This window comes from Humulus lupulus, chromosome 4 (assembly GCF_963169125.1).
Source record: "Humulus lupulus chromosome 4, drHumLupu1.1, whole genome shotgun sequence".
Lineage (NCBI taxonomy): Eukaryota > Viridiplantae > Streptophyta > Magnoliopsida > Rosales > Cannabaceae > Humulus > Humulus lupulus.
Window position 1 is genome coordinate 81,384,821 of NC_084796.1, and position 22,719 is coordinate 81,407,539.

A 22,719-nucleotide genomic window follows, 5' to 3' on the forward strand; every position below is an offset into this window, starting at 1 on the left:
TAAATCTAGAAGCTCTAGAACCTTCCTGCAGCTGAAAGGTTATTTAAACAAATTCAAAATATTTTGAAAGAGTGCAAAAATGTGTTTGATATATCAATGTATGTCGATATATCATAGCTATAGTGGCCGATATATCACCTACAGGAGATACGAAAAATACGTCGGCTCCTGAAGCCATTTTTGAAATTTTGTGGATTTAAATTAGAAATAGCACTCAACCACTTGGACCTTCTCTTGGGAAGTAAGATAGAGAGACTTTTTAGTATCGAGGTGTAGATTGGAGTTCTAGTTCATCAAAAATGTTCTTGTCCTCAGGTTCAGTTCCTCATAGTTCTTTTATTTTCTTCCATTTTTCTTTTAGATTCTAACTCAATATTATGGCTTTTGGTTAGGTGTTTAAGTTCCTTGAAACTTAAGGTTTTCGGTAAGTTTCTATCTTAATGGTTTAGTTGTCTTTTTCATCTCATTTTCTTTAATAACTTATAACTCTTACTATTGATTTTAGGAGTTTTCCAATCCCGTTCTTGTCTCCAATATCCCGGTTTTTTATAAGGAAAATAGGTTAGATTATATGTGTTATGATATTTTTATGTAATATGTTATGTCATTTTTCGCTTATAGTTACTTAGATAGCAAACCCCAAGATTTTTATCATTATCGTGGTTTAGAGTTATGATTTACCCTACCTCAATTAGTAGACTGAGGACCTAGGTTGGTTATCATATACTACCTTGTGATCTAACCTACATAGATTAGTAGACTGAGGACCTAGATAGTTTTATCACTTTCTACAATAAACCATATCATAAAATTTCATAAAATTTCTTCGCATTCAACTAGATCGTTAATCGCTCATGGACACCCCACGTCATACATGCCTAAACAACGGAGCTCCCCACATCAATGTGCCTGCCAAAAGAAATCCTATTAAGTACAAAGAAAATATTAGAATCAACAAGAAATACAAAGCAATCTATATACATATAGTAAACTCATAGCATAGCATAATAAATCATAATCATGTCATAATCATATCATGTTAGGAAAAATTAGATTTCCTCAATGGAAATGTTAAAAAGACCTTACAACTCTAAGCAAAATATACAAATAAAGAAGATTGATTAAATAATGTTATAACTCTATGATTGAAAATACAAATAGAATAAGAAGAAGTAGAAGAACTGAATAGAAAATTACAACTCTAAACGAAAGATACAAATAATGAAATAGTGTTTATATCAAAAGAAATGAAAGGATTACAGTTGTAAACAAGAAATACAAGTAAATATAAAAGAAGAATAAGAAGATGAAAAGCAATAGAATAAAAGACAAGAACAATAACCATAAACAATGAACTCTCACTCACACAACCATTCTGAAGAGTGTTGGGGATCACTAACATCAACAAGGTTTGAAACCTTTCCCCAAAAGCTTATTCCCCCCTAACTCAAGCACTAAGGCATCTCTCTCTATTTTTGAAATAACTTTCTAGAATTATCAAGCATCTAGGTGTTTTCTAGCCAAAATTTTGTCTTACAAGTGAGCAAGAGGATCCTATTTATGGAGTTTTGAGACACACATTTAATTTCCAATCCCAACAACCCCCATGGTTGTTACCAATGTTTAATTGGATGTTTATGGAATTAAAATGAAGATTTGAGAGTTACTTAGAAGGTTAGAACCATTTAAATTGGAAAAAACTGAAAAACCATTTTGGTTGTCACCCACACTGGCCGCGGCTAGGAAGTATCAGTGCTCGTGGCCACTGGTCTCTGTCCCCTAGGTCATGGCCACCAATACCTCTGGCTGCGGCCACTGGCCATTTTCAACACATATTTTTGTGCTATTTTTCCAAATGGTTCCAAACCACTCCCAATAGATTTTGTAACCCCCAATCACATTATTGATGTTAAAATCATATCTCTAACAGCCATGCACACGTGGCATATGTTGCGTCTCAAACATTATTACAAAATCACACATTAAATCATAAAAGGAAAAATCTCAATCTTACTAACGTAATCGCAAAGAATGTCAATAGACAAATGTACATTTAATTAAAAATCTTATTTTTGAACATAAAACTAAATTTCCATGTGACCTGCGTACGTGGGGAAGGTTCTTAGAACGCGTGTAGCAGTTCGTAGATTTTAGTCGCTTTATTTTTTAGTAATCTCATAATATTCTATTAAAATAATATGACCAACTTCATTTATATCGCAATGTTACTTTAAAATTATACTCAAAATTTTAATAAAAGGGTTATTTTGTTTTAGTTTCTATTATGCAAGCATTAATTCCATTTATTATCTTAAATGAAATAAAACAAAAGACATGAACCCTTTTTGATTTCTTTTTTTCACAAAATAAATAATTTAACAAAATTAATTAGTATTGAATACGTTGCCACTCACTCACTTTAACAAGCAGATAAAATAAATAATAATTAAATAATAACTTTTTGAAGACATTAATATCTCAAAGTTACCACATTTTTCGTATGAGTCATAATTAATAGGTTGGGAAAATTTATTTATACTCAATTTTATTCAAAAAAAGATTACTTAGTTTCTTTTAAACAAAATATAATGTCACTTAATTAATTATTTTACAAATGAATACTGCATTTTTAAGATTAAGAATTTACATTTTTCAAATCTCTAGAAAACACATTCTTCATGTATAAATTCTAGGACTTAAGAAATTGTATGATATACTTTTTATTTTTAATAAAAATAAACATTCTTTACAGAAACTAAAAATCGCAGCATTAATTTTATAACAATTTCATTTGTAAGAATTTTTAAAAACAAATTGTTTCCTTCTCAAATTATAAATAAAAAATAAATATCTGCATGCATTTGATGAAGGAAAAATACATATTTTTCATGTGAAACGTAACCCTTGTTCTTGTCTTTGTTTTCAAAATGTGAATTACAAAACATAATTTGTTCTCTTACAAAATTATATATATTTTCCCATAAGGCATAAAAAAATCAGAAGGGCATAAAATTTAAACACATGCTTATATACACCTCACATGACATTTATACATGCAAAAGTAACAACCTTAACTCAAATAAGTGTAGGACACAATATACACCCATGGCCGAAACCCCTATGATGACTTTAGCATCAATGTTTGCAACTTTTATCATAAGACTCCATTGTCTCTTTAAACCACTATGCTCTAATATTAATCTTTCATATAGATATGTTTAGATAATTAAATAAATACATACATAAAACTCTTAACAATTTACAAGAAACGTTAGGTTACAAAATATGGAAATAACACATATTCTACTCTAACATGCTTCTTAATAAAACAAGGATACTCCTATAACAATAACATGCAACAAGATCATGATTTCCAAAGCATGCTCTAGCCTATATCAATATGCTCAAAACAACAACTAAATCTTCAAAATCCATAACAAAACAAAGAGATCCTTAGCATGTTTCTAAAATGCAAGTATCAAACTATATATACCATTTCATTATTCAATATAAAATCTCTAATCTACAACAATGCAATAACTCATACAATACTAAAGATCCAACATGCATATATCTTGTCAAAATACAACCAATATTATAAAGCTACAATCAAAATATAACAACAATCAAACAACAAAAAGGTTAGGAATTCTCATTACCTCTCTTGATAGAAATCAAAAACCCAAAATATATAGCCACTCTCTTGAGCACACCTAGGGTTTTTCGAAACCCACATTAAGAAAAGAGAAGAAGATAAAGAAAAAAAAAACTCCTAGACTCATTGGAAGAAGAAGGCAAAGAAATCAACTCTAAGAACAAATACTTACCGTTAGGGATTTCGAAATCCCTAGATACCTCTGCCTCTTGCTTTCTTCCTTTCTCTACTTCTTTTCATCCTTCCCACATCCATGAGCTCTCTCTCTCCTCTCTCTTTATCTCTAGGTGGGCGGATGTGGTATAGAGAAGAGTGCTCTATAGGATTCTAAGGTTCTACTTATAGGGTACTAGGTTTCCCAATGTAAAGAAAAGGCAACCTAATTTCTATTAATCCTTTATTTCCGTTAAACAACAAATCAAATAATAATTTTAATCATCCAATCAAATCCTTTTGACAATTTAAAGCACAGTAACTTCCCTCTTTCCTTCCTTGGCACAACACACTAATAAGGAAATGATACATTTGCGTTGTTGTAAGGTCCTGCCACTTGCGACTCAATTTTTACTCTAATTCGTTGGGTTTGAGGAAAACGATATTTTACAAAAGTTGTAGATGATTTAATTACCTTTCTAACGGTACCAATTTTTTCTAAATCAGACATTTCAGCTAAAGCTATGACTGTTTTACTAAGGCTGGGTCCAAGGTTTTGGGAACTAAAACAAATGGAAAATCTCTTCTTACCATTTGTTTCCCATTTCTCACTTGTGTGAACACATGTCTTCTAGAGTTTTGCCTATTTATTTCTCCCATTGTATCCATTTCCAAATTAATTAAAAAAAGTTATATAATAAATAAAAGAGTTAATTATTGCATGCTCACCATGTAATCTTGCACATGCACACACACAAGTGGTAGGGTGGTGCATTTCTTCTAACCATGCACCTTGGTGCACCCAATCAACTCTCATAAACAATTTCATAAAATAAAACAATTAAAATTTCAGTTAACATAATTTCTACCAAACATTTCATATAAATTATAATAAATTTCTAACAGTTCAAAGTTAACAATTAATTTAAAATAAACAAACAATTAAAAACAATGGTGCACTACAGTATACCCTCCTTAGAAGGAATTTCGGGATCTTAGCAAAGAATTCGGAGTATCTTCCTCTCATGTCTTCTTCAAGATCCAATGTTGCCTCTATTTTCATATTATTCTTCTAGAGGACCTTAACTAATGGAATCTTTTTGGATTTCAGTTCCTTGACTCCCTCTTCGATGATACGCTCAGGCTGTTCATCGTTAGCCAGGTCCTGCTTCAACTGTAATGACTCATATCTAAGAACATGGGAGGGGTCCTCCTGGTACTTACACAACATCGAGATATGAAAGACATTACACATTTCAGCTAGTGCTGGGGGTAGTGCGAAACGGTACGCAACTTGCCAAAGTATGTCCAAAATATCAAATGGACCTATAAATCTCAGGCTCAATTTCCCCTTTTTCCCAAAATGCATAACACCCTTCATTGGCGAAGCTCTTAAGAACATAAACTTGCAAACTAAAAACATGATGTCCCTTCTCTTATGGTCTACATGGCTCTTATGCCGACTTTGAGCAATAAGCATCCTTTGGCGAATTTTCTCAATCACCTCACTAGTTTCCTTAACATCCTCGTGGCAAAAAATCTTCTTCTCCCCAACCTTATCCCAATGCAAGGGAGATCTAAATTTGCACCCATAAAGCATCTCATAGGGAGCCATCCCAATAGGAGACTGGTAAATATTGTTATAAGAGAAGTCCATCAGGGGTAGATATCAATTCCAAGAATCTGAAAAGTCCAAAGTACAACACTTCAATATATCTTCTAAAATCTGAATAGTCCTCTCAAACTGCACATCGGTCTAGGCTGAAAAGAGGTACTGAATTTCAACCTTGTACCCATTGCATTCTCCATTCCATTCCAAAATTGTGATGCAAATACTGACCCTCTCAAAGATAATCGAATTTGGTACCCCCCTGAAGTCTCACTATCTCGCTAACATACAATTCTGCGTACTGCTTCGCTAAATAGGACGTCTTGACCAGTAAGAAAATGAGCAGACTTAGTGAGTTTATCCACTATTATCTAGGTAGAGTCTTGTTCTTTTGTGGTCCTAAGTAACCCTACCACAAAATACATTGTTATTTCCTCCGACTTCCATTGTGGAATGTAAAGTGGTTGTAGTAACCCTACTGGCCTTTGATATTCTGCCTTCACTTGGTTACAAGGTAGGCATTTGACAAAAAACTCTTCGATACCTTTCTTCATCTTAATTTCATCATCATTAGGCGCACAAATTCTATCCTTTTATTACAACAACCCTCCCTTTGACATAAAGAAGTCACTGTTACATTTTTCTTTGCAAAGACTCTTGCTTCACTAGGGCTTCATCTACTTTCTGCCTTTCTCTAATCTGATCTAGCAAGGTGGACTGTAGGGTGAGATTCACTGGGCCTCAGATTACCAACTCTGTTCCAAAAGTGATGATCTGTCTCTGCAATGGTGCCTTTATTATACTCTGGGAAAAGACACTTCCATGTCCCCACTTATTCAATGTGGCGGCCACTACATTGGCATTGTCGTGGTGGTATAAAATTTCAAAATCATAGTCTTTTACTAGTTCTAACCACCTTTATTGCCTCATATTCCATTACTTCTAAGTAAAGAAGTATTTCAGACTGTTATGATCGATATAAAGTTCACACTTGTCTCCATATAGGTGTTGTCTCCATATCTTGAGTGCGAAAACTACTGCTACCAGCTCCAGGTCATGTGTAGGATACCTCAATTCATAATCCTTGAGCTATCTCGAGGCATAAGCCACTACCTTTCAATTTTGCATCTGCACACATCCAAATCCATTCTTGGGGATGCATTCACATTACACCACAAATTTTCCCCCTTCGATGAAAACACAAAAAATAGTTTTCGAGATCAATTTATCTTCCATGGTTTGAAAACACTCTTCACATTTTTCAATCAAGGAGAAATTCTTGTGCTTGCAGGTCAGATTCCTCAAGGGCGTTGCGACTTTCAAAAAGCCCTCAACGATCTTTGGCAATAGCCCACTAACCCTAAGAAAATTCGGTCCTTAGAGGCATCCTTGGGATGTTGCCAATCCCTTTTGGCTTCAATCTTAGATGGGTCCACTCTATTCAATATTTGGACAATATGCCTTTGGAAAGTTACTTGTTCTAACTAGAATTCAAATTTAGAAAACTTAGCATAAAGTTGATTTTCTCAAAGTCTGTTGAGCGTCTGTCTCAAATCATCCTCATGCTCTTCCTTAGTCTTAGAGTAGATTAGGATGTAATCTATAAACACCACTACATACTTGTACAAGAATTCCTTGAATACTCAGTTCGTCATGTCCATGAATGTCAATGGGGCATTAGTTAGTCCAAAAGACATCACCAAGAACTCATAGTGCCGATAGTGTGTTTTCAATGCCGTCTTGGGAATATCTCCCTCCTTCACCTTTGAGAACATCGCTCCATCTTGCAGTTGATCAAGAAGTCATCTATCCTAAGCAGATGATACTTGTTGTTATTGGTGACATTATTGAGTTCTTGATACTCGATGAACATTCTCATACTTACATCTTTCTTGTTCACAAACATAATTGGTGCTCCATATGGCGAATGACTAGGTCCTATGAACGCTGTGTTATTTTAACTCTACAGGTGCCATTCGGTAGGGTGCTTTGGATATTATTTATTTTTCTAGTGAAAACTCGATCACGATTTGATTTCTCTCTCTGGGGGTAAACTGGATAATTCCTCAGGAAATATATCTGAGAACTCACAAACAATGTGAACATTCTCAAGTTTTAGCTCGGTCTCTCTAGGCATCTCAACTCCATTTTCCAAAAATTTTGAACACCCATGTTGCATCATGTTCCAACCATCTAGCGTAGACATGATGGGTGTGCAGAATCCCATCATTATTCCCTTAAAAGAAAAGAGCTCCTCTTCCTTAGGTCTAAACTATACTTTCTTTCTCTGGCAATCTATCGCTGCTCCATATTTGAATAATCAGTCCATGCCAAGTATAACATCATAATTGGTATCTCTAACTCTATGAGTTTTCTGGGCACTCTTTGTCCTCAACTACTATAGAAGCTAACTGTAAGAACCTAGGTGATGACATAATGTCTCATGATGGTAAAATGGTGCTATAACTACGCTCAAATAATTTACAAGGAAATCCTAGTTTATCAATTACATTTATAGGAAAATAAGAGTTAGTTGCTCTTGAATCAATGAGGTAACTATATTTCATACCAGAAATAGGAAGCTCACCTTTGACGACGGTATTACTGTTGGTTTCTTCCCCTTGAGACAATGCAAAGACTTGGGTCGGCACTAGGTTTCAATTAATGCCTTGCCCTGCTTCCGCTCTCCACTATGAGTATTCTTTTTTTTTTCAAGTGAACTGCCTGACAGTCCCCTAAGTATTTGCGTGAACACATGGGGAAATTTTGGAACATGGTCCTATAGTTCTGGTGGTTTCCGCAATTCTGATTATTGTGGTGGTTGTTGTGATTACCATTGGGAGCTAGACCTTGGGCCTTTCTTAGTGTAGCTGTTTTGACACTCTTGTGCCTTCCTCTTGTTACTCTCTTGAAAGGATTTACTCTTGTTAGCCTCTTCCTTGCAATAGCGTCCTTCCATATACATTTCTTCATGTACTCGGTGTCTAAAGCTTTGACCAAAATCTTAGCATAGCTAACTAGCATTGTACTGGTCATTTTGACATCCCTGGCAATCATAGGCTTCAATCCCCTTATGAATCTCTGAACTGTCATGACCTTTGTTAGGACTACCTAAGATGCAAACCTTGCAAGTCTCTCAAACTTCTTGGCATACTCTGTGACTGGAAGTCTACTTTGTACTAGTGTCATAAACTCATTAACTTTTGCTGCTAGTATTGCAACACTGTAGCAATTTTTGCTAAAGACTTGTACAAAGTCAGCCTAGTTCATGGTGTCTAAAGTTTGTGTCTACTTAACCTTGTCCCAAAAAATTCTAGCATCCATCTTTAGAATTGCTAATTACCTTATTGTCCCTAGAAATCCTAAGCTTGTACTAGTATCCTTTGTCTTATTTTGTCATGTTGCAACTCATTACTTATCCTCGTTGTTGCATCGATTCGTAGCTTGTCATTGTCTATGTTTATCTTCATTGTCGTGGATTTACTCGCCTCTCTACCTCCATAGTCTCCATCCACTCCATCTAGGTTTTGTTTTTGTTTGCAACCAAATGTTGTGACATGTCCACTTTGTATTCTCCTCTGCTAAAGACTCCTTAGCGACTATGCGTATCCATCTAGTTAACAACATCACCTCGCAAGATATTGTAGTGGAGTAAACTCCTTAACTTTTGTCTTCTAACTTATTAACGATTGTGTCATAAATCATGCATGTCCTTTGATCTTGATAGTGTACATTTATATTATCATCATTGTATTCCATTCATTACTTTACTTGAAACTTGATAGTTTCATACTTATGATGCATCTCATCCATTAAATACGTTCATTCACAAAACCATCTTTTGGGCAGCTAATATGCACTCATCTCGACCATTTACGTTGTCTATATGAACCCTGCAGATCCCACTGATCTCTTTGAGAAGTTTATTTCTAGAAACCCTAATTACTAGAGGAATACTTTCAACAATGCAGTCACAAAACTAAATACTCAAAAGAAAATAATACAAATAACAATTAAGAAAATACTTACGACATGATGCGTTGAGATTTCCTGTCTTTAGCATGTATGCGGAGGGTCCTTTAAACATGAACAAATGAATCTGATACCATTTGTAAGAATGCCCAAAACTATTTACTTTGTAAAATCGTCGCTTAGTTCATATATATTAGATAATACAATTTTAGAGAAAAGGTTTAGTGGAGCCTTGTCAAAACATACAATTTGTGATAATTTAAAATAAAAATACAGTGTCTCTATGTAATCTTGAAAATAAAAATATAGGTCCCAAAGTGACAAATGAAAGACATAAACCATAACAATGGAACACCCCACATCTCTGTGCGTGCCAAAATAAATCCTATTGCCTACCTAAATGGGGGAAAGTAAGGGGGTGAGATAAAAGCCTAGTAAGGAAGTACAACAATATACAACAATCATCAAGAAACACAAAGAAATCTACGTACATATCGTAAACTCATGGCATAGCATAATAAATCATAATCATGTCATTGTAGTGTCCCAGAATATTTACTTAGCTAGCTAGGTTGTAGTAGTAGTTAGTATTAGTTTGTAGTATGTTAGATTCTGTGGATTTTGGTTCAAGCTGGGACTTAGTTGGAAACTCAGAGCAATAGTTATGGATTTTACAAGTTTAACCTATAGTTTAGAAATATTAATTATAACATAAGGTTTGATAAGTATTGCGGGTCCTAGATATATTGTTTATTATAACCTAAGGTTTTGATAGAACCAATAAGAGCATGACACTTTTCATAATCATGTTTATTAAGGATTTAGGTTTTTTTGATGAATAGTTTTAATAAAAGAAAGATCTAGAAGCTCTAGAATATTCAAGAAACGGTTTGGATCGTATTATGACTTAGTCAAAGCTAATACTCAATTCAAAATATGCTAAAAAAGTGCAAATACGTGTTTGATATATCAACGTATGCCGATATATCGTAGCTATAGGCGCCGATATATCGCCTACAGGAGATACGGAAAACACGTCGACTTTGCATGAACGTACGAATGGGGCTCGGGATTAGGGTGGAGCCAATATATTGCCCATTGTAGGCGATATATCGCCCCTGGTGATGTATTTTTGAATGTTGATGATTTTTAAATTTAAAAATACCCTTAACCACTTGGACTTGCCTTTGAGCGATTTTGACCGAGTTCTGGACATTTGTTGAACGAAAATTAAAATCTTTTTCATTTTATAATCATTTATTTATTCAAATAAAAGGTATTAGTTTCACTCCATGAACTCTATAATTATGTCCTCGTACTCAGTCATTTTCTAAATTCTTCAAGCAGTCTTCAGAGCCTCCAAGTTGCTAGTGTTACCATAGAGAGAAACACTTCGATTTTGGGTTAAATATTTATTATTCTAAGATTTTTCTAAACACTTGGGAAGTGAGATATAGTTAGATTTCTGTATTGAGGTTTAGATCAATTCATAAGATCATTCAAGGTATTCTTATCCCTATGTTCAGTTCTTTATGATTCTATAGTTTTCTTTTATTCAGATCCTATCTCTTGCTTATGATTCTTGATTAGGTATTTAAGTTTCTTGAAACTTAAGGTTCTTCCTGGTAAGTTTCTTCTTGATTGTTTAGTTTTCTTTCCATCTTTATTCTTTATAGATACTCACCATTTTTACTGTTGGTTTATAGGAGTGTTTTAATCCCGTGCTTGTTCCCAAATATCCCAGCTTTCGGTAAGGAAAATAGGATAGATTTTATGTGATTATATGTTTATGTTATGATATGTTTATGTTATTATATGTTTTATGTTATGATATGTATATATATATGTATAAATATGTCTTGTAGTCATTCGTGGCTTATAGTTGCTTAGATAGCAAACCCAAATCTTTATGTTGCTTGGGGCTTATAGTTGCTTAGATATCAAACCCTAAGATTATTTATCATTTTCATGGTTTAGAGTTATGAATTACCCTACCTCAACTAGTAGAGGACCTAGATGTGTTATCATATACTACCATGTTATCTAACCTACCTCGATTAGTAGATAGAGGACCTAAATGTTTTATCACATGCCATGTTAATGATTTAATGGCCATTAAATTTGTAGTCCTATATGATATATGATTTTTTTTATAATCATATATTTTATAGTATATGTTTATGATTTAGTCTTATGATTTATGTGTTTAGTAGATTTTCCTCGTTGGGCATTAGGCTCACTCCTTTGTTTTTAGCTTGATGCAGGAAAATGAAAATGGAAGGCGGAAGGATTCATGGAAGCTTGGCTTGTGTGTTAAGGATGAATGGAATGAATGGGCTGCGTGTCGATCAAGGATGACGTTATTTAGTCTTTTAAATTATGTTTTTGATGTAATTCTACAATTAGTATTTAAAGTTATGTTTTATGTTTTATAAACTATGGGATCCCATACAATATCACATTTTATTTTATATTTTTACCTTATTTAGTATTGGTACAATATTTTGGGTTTTAAATAAAGTTATGTTCTTTCTTATGTATGTTTCCCAAAATAGTAGCCATGTGTAGTAGTTTTAATGGTCCAAGGTCTTAGAAATATTTGGGTCATTACAGTTGGTATCTGAGCAACGGTTCATATGCATGAAGTTCTCCTTGATACACATGCTCAAGCTCTGAATCTAACTGCCAATGTAAGTGTTTACGTTATAGTTATTCTGTTTATGTTATTAGCTAACGTTTTAACCTTTATGTTTTCAGTTAAGAATGGATGGAGCCTTGACCTATGAGGATATCAAAGCCAGTAAGGCATTAAAAAGAATTAGAGAGGCAAGGAATATGATATGAATGTTAGAAAGAATCACTCAAAGATTAATCTTATTCCACAAGGAGATAGTTCACCTCCAAACTACCAAGCGAATTATGATGAGAGCTATGGAGCAATATGTCTTAGTAATTAGGCTTTTTAAAGATTATACTTCTGTAATTTCAGCATTAGAAGAAATATGGGAGACTATAGATGATGAAGATGATTTATCGGTAGCCATGAGATATTATTTTCTCGTACTTAGATTCATCTCTAGGATGGAATTTCAATTCACTAATGAGCAAAAACATAGAATCTTCATGAATCTTCCCCGAGGAAATTTTGAGGCTCAAGATTATGATGATTATGAGGAGATAGTTGATGATATGTTAGATGAAGGGTCAGATGTAGATAATCCTGATTTTTAGATTCACCCTAGTTATGTTAGTATAGTTTATTTATTTATTTACTTTTGCATTTATGATTGTATTTAGTGAAAAACTTTTCCCAAATGAATATTATTGTTATTTTGAATGACATGTATGAGTTTGATTTTTTTTTTTACAATCATATAAATAAATAAATAATGACTGAGTTCGGTAAGGGTGGATACAAATCAATGGACTCGGTTCTATATTGAGAGTTAGGGGGCCATAGTAGTGGGAAAGATATTTTTGATCCCAGCCATCCATCAATATGGTCTGAGTTATGTTGGCTTATATTATGTTTTTTCCTTAAAACCTATTAGGGTAAGTTCTAACATGTTTTTCTCGACTGTTAGAACTCTATTGAAGATGTCATTAAGAAGGTATGCACGCACAAACTCCAATGCCTCCAGTGCCGCTCATGAGACTAGTGAAGCCCCTCCAGTTCAAAGAAGGGGAGCGTGTGCTACCAATGCTACTACTAACAGAAGCGCACCGCCGCTGCTGGTTGACAACATTGCAGAAATTGTCCGATTACGACAACAAGTGGAATTACTACTTCAGCAACAGCATCAATAGACTCAGCCGCAGCCTCAGCCTTAGGCACAACCGTAGCCTCAACTAGCGGTTCAAGTACCCCAACAAGTAGGTCCTTATGGAGGATGGCCAATGGAAAACTATGCGCCTTACCCAACTTAGTAAATGGAGCCAATCTACGAGCCGTTTCATAAGTAACATGCTCCAAACTTTGAAGGGACAGCAGACCCCTTCGAGGCAGAAGAATGGCTCAGAAATGTAGAGCCGATCCTAGCGCACATGATCCTTGGCAATGCGGATCACATATCTCGTGTTTCTCTCTTTTAAAGAAAGATGCTAGAATATGGTGGGACCTAGTTCAGCAGACTCATGACGTCGCCACCATGACATGGATGAGATTTATGGAGTTGTTCGACAAGAAGTACTACAACTCTGCAGTCATCGCCACAAGGGTAGAAGAGTTCACAAGTTTAAAGCATGACAACTTATCAGTAGCAGAGTATGCTCGTCAATTCGATTGACTAGCCAAGTTTACACCAGAGTTGGTTCCAACAGACTTTTTGTGGGTTACCAAGTTCGTTAGAGGACTTTGACCAAAGATTGGGATAGGGGTTAAGCTAGCAAACCCTGGAACTACTACTTATGTTGATGCTCTAAAAACGACTATAGAAGGAGAAAGGCTTCAAGCGAATGTTAGTAAGGAGGAGACTATTAAGCCTTAGCCTAAATAGCAGAGCCAACCTCAGAATGGTCGGAACAACCACCACAACAACAGGCATCAACATAGCAACAATAATGGTCAGAAGAGAAGGCATCCTGACAATAAGTAGTCCGACAACGATAAAAGAACATGGACAAAAAATGGAGGTAGTAGGTCGGGTTATGTAGAATACTCGCAGTGCTCTAAGTGCCAAAAGATACATCCCGGAGAGTGTCGTGCAAACACCAAGGGATTCAATAATTGTGGTCAGGTAGGACTTCGGAAGAGGGAATGTCTCCGGCTCAAGCAAGAAGAGAAAAGGGACAACAAGATGGTTTCTGCCAGAGTCTTTCCCTTAACCCAGGGAGAAGCTGAAGCTAGAAATAAACTTGTCACAGGTTAGATTCCTATCCTCAATAATGTATGTTCAGTATTATTTGATTTGTGAGCCACACACTCCTATATCTCATTAGGAATGATAGGGAAATTATACAAACCATGTTAGAGATATAGAACTAGGTTTGTGACAGAGTTGCCTTCGGGAAAAGTAGTCCTATCATCACGGATAGCACGAGGCGTACCGATCAAAATTGAGGACGTAGAACTAGAAGGAGACCTGATAGAACTAGAAATCAAAGACTTTGACATAATACTGGGAATGGATTGGCTAGCAAGACATGGCGCAACCATTGACTGCAGACGTAAGCAAGTGACGTTCGAGACTCCTGACGGTCAAAGACTATGCTTTATGGGAAAGGTTTCAGAACAACGTACACCGCTTATTTCATCGCTTAAATCATAGAGGATGATAGAAAAAGGATGTCACACATTCTTAGCCAGCGTTACAGACGTGGTAAAGGAAACACCACTAAAGGTTGGAGACGTCCGCATTATAAAGGAATTCCCAGAAGTATTTTACTGATGACTTGCCAGGGTTGCCGCCAACTTGGGAAATTGACTTCACAATCGAGCTAGTACCGTGCACTGAGCCTTTCTCCAAGGCACCATACCAGATGGTACCTACCGAACTCAAGGAGTTAAACATACAATTACAAGAACTCTTAGACTTGGGTTTCATTAGACCAATCCATTCGCCATGGGGAGCCCCGGTTCTATTTGTAAAAAAGAAGGATGGAAGTATGCGGATGTGTATAGATTACCGCGAGCTGAATAAAGTGATAATTAATAATAAGTACGTGTTACCCCGGATCTACGACTTGTTGGATCAACTCAAAGGAGCAACCGTGTTTTCAAAGATCGATTTACGGTCCGGGTATCACCATCTCAAGGTGCGGGAAGAGGATATTCCTAATACATCTTTTAGAACCTGATATGGAAATTACGAGTTCTTAGTTATGTCTTTTGGTCTTACCAATGCTCCAGCCGCATTTATAAATTTAATGAATAGGGTCTTCAAGGATTACTTTGACAAATTCGTCGTAGTATTCATCAACGATGTTTTGGTGTACTCCCAAGACGAAGTCGAGCATGAGGAACTTTAGGGATGACCATGTTGCGATTGAAAGAGCATCAACTTTACACCAAGTTCCTTGACCACATAGTATCCAATGATGGAGTTACTGTAGACCCAGCTAAAGTAGAGGCTGTGAAAGTTGGCCAAGACCGAAGAATGCATCAAAGGTAAGAAGTTTTCTTGGGCTAGCAGGTTATTATCGGAGGTTCGTAGAGGGATTTAATATGATGGCCACTCCGCTTACCAACCTGACCCAGAAACAACAAAAGTTCAACTGGACAGAAAAGTGTGAAGAGAGCTTCCAGTTGATTAAGGATAAGTTATACTCAGCACCAGTACTTTGTGTACCGACACCCAACGGCAAGTATGTAGTCTACTGTCATGCGTCGAAGCAAGGTTTGGGTCATGGTTATAGCCTACGCCTCAAGGCAGCTGAAGGAGTATGAGCAACGTTCTCCAATGCATGATATGGAGTTGGCAGCGGTGGTCTTTGCATTGAAAATCTGGGGCCATTATCTTTATGGAGAATGATGTGAAATTTATACGGACCACAAAATCTTAAAGTATTTCTCCTCACAAAAGGAGCTCAACATGAGGCAGCGCAGGTGGTTAGAATTAGTGAAGGATTATGACTGTGAAATCCTATACCACCCGGGATAGGCAAATGTAGTTGCTGATGCATTAAGTAGGAAGAGTTATGGAAGTCTAGCAGCGTTATCTAGAATAGAAAAGCCACTACAGAAAAAGTTGATCAATGCCGGAATAGAAGTAGTCATTGGTCAACTGGCTAAATTGTCCATCCAGTAAAGTCTGTTAGAAGATATACGGATTGGACAAGGGCACGATGACACATTAGTATCTCACATAGCTACAGTTAAAGAAGGCAAGACCACAGATTTCTCAATATCAGGACAGGGGTTCTTGAGATATAAGGAACAGGTATAAGAAATTAAGATGAATATTTTGGAAGAAGCGCACAATAAACCATACTTAGTTCACCCAGGGTCGACCAAGATAACTCACGACCTTAAGGCATTGTATTGGTGGCCAGGAATGAAGAAAGATGTAGCGGAATATGTGTTTAAATGCTTAGTATGCCAGCAAGTGAAAGCAGAACATCAGCGTCCTGCAGGCTTATTGCAACCGCTTAGTGTCCCAGAGTGGAAGTGGGAAGACATAGCCATGGATTTCGTGGCAGGACTACCACGAACAAATAAGCAGTAGGACTCGGCTTAGGTAGTAGTAGATAGACTAACCAAGTCAGCTCACTTCCTGCCTGTCAACACTATGTATATAGCAGATCAATACACGGACGTTTATGTTTGAGAAATAATACGACTGCATGGAATCCCTAAGACTATAGTATCTGATAGAGGATCGGTGTTTACATCAAGATTTTGGGGAAGCTTGCAGCAAGCCATGGGAACCAAGTTAAGTCTTAGTACGACATTTCATCCTCAGACCAATGTTCAGTTAGAGCGTACCATTCATATTTTAGAGGATATGTTGTGCGCTTGTGTACTTGATTTCGGAGGATCATGGAGTAAGTATTTCCCGCTGATAGACTTCTCCTACAACAATAGCTACTAGTCAACAATCAGGATGGCATCCTATGAGGTAGGAGGTAGGAGAAAGGAAACTTCTTGGACCCGAAGTTGTTAGAGAAGCTCAGGATGCAGTAGCACTGATTAGAAAGCGTATGCTCGCTGCTCAGAGCCGACAGAAAAGTTATGTCGATGCCAAGCAGCGTGATGTGGAATTCAAAGTCAAAGATTAAGTCTTCTTAAAGATATCTCCTATGAAAGGGGTGAATTGGTTTCAGAAGAAAGGCAAGCTCAGTCCCCGAATAATTACTTAGCAAACTAGGTTGTAGTAGTAGTTAGTATTAGTTTGTAGTATGTTAGATTTCGTGGATTTTGGTTCAAGCTAGGACTTAGTTGGAAACTCATAGCAACAGTTATGAATTTTACAAGTTTAGCCTGTAGTTTAGAAATATTAATTATAATATAAGGTTTGATTAATATTGTTGGTCCTAGATATATTGTTTATTATAACCTAAGGTTTAGATAGAACCAATTAGAGCATGACACTTGTCATAATAATGTTTATTAAGGATTTAAGTATTTTTGATTAATAGTTTTTATAAAAGAAAGATCTAGAACCTCTAGAACCTCCCAGAAAATGTTAGGATCGTATTATGACTCAGTCAAAGCTATTACTCAATTCAAAATATGCTGAAAAGTGCAAATATGTGTTTGATATATCAACGTATGCCAATATATCGCAGCTATAGGGGTCGATATATCACCTATGGTTGATACGGAAAAAGCATCGACTTTGCACGAATGTACGAACCGGGCTCGGGATTAGGGTGGAGCCGATATATCACCTCGGGTAGGCGAAATATTGCCCCTGGTGATATATTTTTGAATGTTGATGATTTATGAATTTAAAAATATCTTTAACCACATGGACTTGCCTTTGTAGAACGAAAATTAAAATCTTTTTCATTTTATGATCATTTATTTATTCAAATTAAAAGGGGTTAGTTTCACTCCTTCAACTCTATAAATAGGACCTAGTACTGAGTCATTTTCTTCATTATTCAAGGAGTCTCCAGAGGCTCCAAGTTGCTAGAGTTAGTATAGAGAGAAACACTTGGGTTTTGGGTTAAATCTTTATCATTCTAAGCTTTTCTAAACTCTTGGGAAGTGGGATATAGTGAGATTTCGGTATTGCGGTTTTGATCAAGTCGTAAGATCATTCAAGGTATTATTATCCCTATGTTCAGTTCATTATGATTCTATAGTTTTCTTTTATTCAGATTCTAACTCTTGTTTACGATTCTTGATTAGGTATTTAAGTTTCTTGAAACTTAAGGTTCTTCCTAGTAAGTTTCTTCTTGATGGTTTAGTTTTCTTTCCATCTTTATTCGTTAGAGATACTCACCATTTTTATTGTTGGTTTATAGGAGTGTTCTAATCCCGTTCTTGTTCCCAAATATCCTGGCTTTTGGTAAGGAAAATAAGATAGATTTCATGTGCTAATATGTTTATGTTATGATATGTTTATGTTAATATATGTTTTATGTTATGATATGTATATATATGTATAAATATCTCTTGTAGTCATTTGGGGTGTATAGTTGCTTAGATAGAAAACCCCAATCTTTTATGTTGCTTGGGGCTTATAGTTGCTTAGATAGCAAACCCCAAGATTATTTATCATTTTCATGGTTTAGAGTTATGATTAACCCTACCTCGACTAGTAGAGATTCTATATGGGTGATCATATACTACCATGTGATCTAACCTACCTCGATTAGTAGACAGAGGACCTAGATGGTTTATCACATGCCATGTTAAAGATTTAATGTCCATTAATATTGTTGTCCTATATGATATATGTTTTTTTTATAGTCGCATATTTTATAGTATATGTTTATGATTTATAATTTATGTTTTAGTAGATTTTCCTTGGTGGGCATTAGGCTCACTCCTTTATTTATAGCTTGATGCATGAAATAGAATATGGAAGGCGGAAGGATTCATGGCACCTTGTCTTGTGTGTTAAGGATAAATGGAATGAATTGAATGCGTGTTCATCAAGGATGACGTTATTTAGTCTTTTAAATTATGTTTTTCTTGTAATTCCGCAATTAGTATTTAAAGCTATGTTTTATGTTTTATAAACAATGGGATCCCATACCATATCACATTTTATTTTATATTTTTACCATATTTTTTATTGGTACAATATTTTTGGTTTTAAATAAAGTTATGTTCTTTCTTATGTATGTTTCCCAAAATAGTAGCCATGTCTAGTAGTTTTAAATGTCCAAGGTCTTAGAAATAGTTGGGTCATTACAGTCATAATCATATCATATTCATATCATAATCATAATACTTTATAAACATACGCATAATCATACATCATGTGATCATGGTATCACTATGTCCATGTCACATCAAGCGGTAACCATCAAAAGAATAATTTGGTAAAATCTCCTCAAAGAGGTAAACAGGAACTTCGATCGTCGAATAACCTCGATGTGTCTATCCTATGAATTGCGTCATATCTTTAGTATCTCCTTTGTTGAATCACGTTCAACACGCTAACAACCTACTGCTTTTCATACAACATACAAGCACATATACAAGCAACTTATCTTATAACATAATAACTCAATATCATCTCATAACAGAATAGATTATTCATCTGATAACATAATACCTCATTTATCTCATAACATAATAGCTTATACCTTTCATAACATAATTCATAGAAATTCTAGCTAACTTCCTTACCTCAAGTTCAAATAAGCAGCTTATCTCATTATATAATAGCTCAGTCATCTCATAGCATAATAGCTCATTCATCTCATAACACAATAGCTTATACCTTTCATAACATAATTCATAGAAATTCCAGCTAAATTATTTTATTGATGAGTAATCTGGTTTATTGGAGGTTAGTGTTATAGTTCAATGGTCCCCGAGTCGCCTCTATACCACACTACCAGCGGTATGGATGTCACAAAATAAAATAGAAAGGATAATTTAATATGCAAGGGAAAAATAGTAATTAATTTTTTTTATATTAAATAAATTAGGAAAACACCATTGTCTGGACAAGATAGATGTGGGCGCCACCTACATTTGTCTGGACAAGGTGGTGCACCACCTATGCTGTTTGGACAACAACATTGACACATTTTATTAGACTAATATATATAAATCATAGGATCGTATATATAAAATAGTTTTATAAATAAAATTTTTGTATTCTACTACGGCCATAAATCGCATTCCTCGGTGCACTCGGAAAATCTGTTTCTAACAAAATCGCCTTCTATAAGGATTCCCGTTGTCATTGCCATGAACTAGGAGCTATCATCAGCGTCTCTAGTTCTTGCTGCAACTTTGGTAAACCAGCTCAGATATGCTTTTAAGGACTCACCAGGTTGTTGTTTTATGTTTGCCAATGAGTCAGCCTCAGCGCATGTTTCCTTTGAAGCTCGGAACACTCTCATGAACTCAGAAAACAACATCTTCAAAGAGATTATCGAATGCCTTTTGTTCTTTTTGAACCACTGTCTTGCAGGTCCTGTTAGAGTTTCAGGGAACAAAATACATCTTAGGTCAAACCCAACATTGAGGTGGTTGGATGGATCTGTGTTTCCATCAAACGCAGCCATTGTCGGCATCCTGAAGCCAATAGGATACAAAGCTGCTACAATGTTTGGGGAGAAAGTTTCGAGCTCCTCATTAGAATCACAATCATCAATTCCTTTCGTTGATAAGAGCTTCTTCATTTGTTCCTCCATCAAGGCTAGTTGTTCAAGGGTTTGATCTTTGGTCTCTAGGTTAGCTAGGAGCTGTTCGCCAGCCCCCATCCTATTGTACGTGTTGGATGGGTTATTTTCCCTCCAAGTTTGAGCTTGGTTAGGTGGCTTGTTCCCATTGTCATGTACGATATACAGACCTCCCCCATGCTGAGTATAACTAATATCATCATTATGAGCATGATACCTCCTTTGTGAATTCAGATGGTCATGCAAATCAGGATGTGGATCAGAACGAGGAATTTGCGTGAAACTAAGATGATTGCTTAGGTCATTTTCAGACATGCCTCCACGCTGGCTCCCCGTCCAGTAACTTCCATTTGCAAAACTTACGACCCGTGGCTGAGATTGAGGACGTGGATTATCAGCACGTGCTCGTGGGATGTAAGTGTCCATTAACGGGGGAGGATTTCTTCTATTATTTCCACGAACTGGAGCATCTCTCTGTGAGCATGGTGGTGTAGGATGTCTAACCGATGATGGCAGATGTCTTATTAGTAGGGCTATCATCGTCCCATCAGGTTGGACTAAATTTGCCAGTCTTGGTTCTCCGAAGACCGCCCGAGTTCTCTGTGCTTGTGCTTCTGATCGCGGCGCAGGTGGATTCGCCATGGCATTTTGTCTCCGTGAATTTTTCCCAGGTTGCCCTCTAGGTTGTTGTGAAGATTCCTTGGAATCTGGGTGGATGACACGAAACTGGGAATCGTAGTTCCAACAGATCAACTAACATGTGGATGTTGGTTCCTATGATGATTAGCAAGCTGAGCTCTCTGCTAATTTCGCTCTGAAGGCACAAAGCTCAGAGTTGTGGTTCTGAAAAAACGATTGGGGTTAGGTCGGCTATTCCTGTGGGACCTACGAGACCCAATTTTCCTCTTTTTGACATTAGCATCAGTCGTAAGAGAGGGTAATTCCCAGCAACATCTTGTTTTCTAGGATGATGTTGAATGTCTGGGCCCTTTTCAGTGGGAACCGTTGTATGATGCGCCTCTTGCCCACTAGGCTGCTCCATTTTATTTTTGTGCATCGATCAAGTAACCACCATGATGAACGTTGAATAAAACTTGTAAAGGATTAAGCATAAAGGACCTCTCAACGAAAGAACCAAATAGTTGACGCGGTTTTTCACGAACAGTAGATTAAGAAATCCAACAAGTAAGATATTAGTGTTTATTTGTAAACCGTAATGAACTGTATGAACAACTTCTCTCACACAAAATTTTACGTGGTTAAGTGGTTAAAATACACCTATTCCATGATACAATATTATTACTCTTTCACAATTCTTGCAGTCTTTTTGTGTTAAAAGAGGTAGTCCCCTTTCTTGTCCATTATCCCTGGTATTTATAATGGAATTTCCTGAACAGGTTTGGGTAACCGTGAGGATAAATATGGCAAGCATTTCATCAAGATAATTCCAATTTATATCGAGATATGATTGCCTATGTAAATTACTCCATTTATCTCCGACAATAAATGTGAAATACAACCTGGTCCTTAATGAGCGTATAAAGTGCCTCCAAGTCTTTCGTGATCCTTCACTATGCGTCATGACCAGGTTTTCACGAGCTGAACATCTTCATCGAGCTGGTGATCAAAGAGTATCTGTAACTTAGTTCAAATTAAGCTCAGAGCATCCTAAAGGGGATCTGGCCACTACATGTCAGGAATTGGATCATCATCCTATGAGGTGACCTGAAAATTATCTGCATGTTGTACTACAAAGTCCTAACTCGAGCTGCTCATATCATCATTTGCTAGATGTTCTACTCGCCTCCTTTTTCTGCATGTTTATCTGCCAATTGTACCCTTAGCTAAGTGGTTGAATCCATGATAATTTTTAGGCTACAACAGAAATGTAAGAACTAATATGTTGCAATAGCAATTGTGTTATGAAAAAGTATAGGCTCTGGTAAGATAATGTGTTATGAAAAGTATGAGCTACTATGTTATGATATGAGTTGTTGTGTATCTGCTTGTATGTTGAATGAAAAGAAATACGTTGTTCGCGTGCTGCACGACACAAAAAAGGAGTTACTAAGGCTAT

At 36.1% G+C, this 22,719-nt stretch overlaps 1 protein-coding gene across 1 annotated transcript; it reads right to left on the reverse strand.

Moving 5' to 3' along the window:
* Nucleotides 1-4,880: 4,880 nt before the first annotated feature.
* On the reverse strand, nucleotides 4,881-5,465 carry LOC133832333 (uncharacterized). The gene has a single exon (XM_062262693.1). The coding sequence runs from the start codon at nucleotides 5,463-5,465 to the stop codon at nucleotides 4,881-4,883; it is 585 nt and encodes a 194-aa protein (XP_062118677.1).
* Between the last annotated feature and the right edge of the window lie 17,254 nt (nucleotides 5,466-22,719).

Bases quoted from the DNA above. Each gene is read 5' to 3' on its own strand.
- LOC133832333 (XM_062262693.1), bottom strand. From the start codon at position 5,465: ATGGACTTCTCTTATAACAATATTTACCAGTCTCCTATTGGGATGGCT.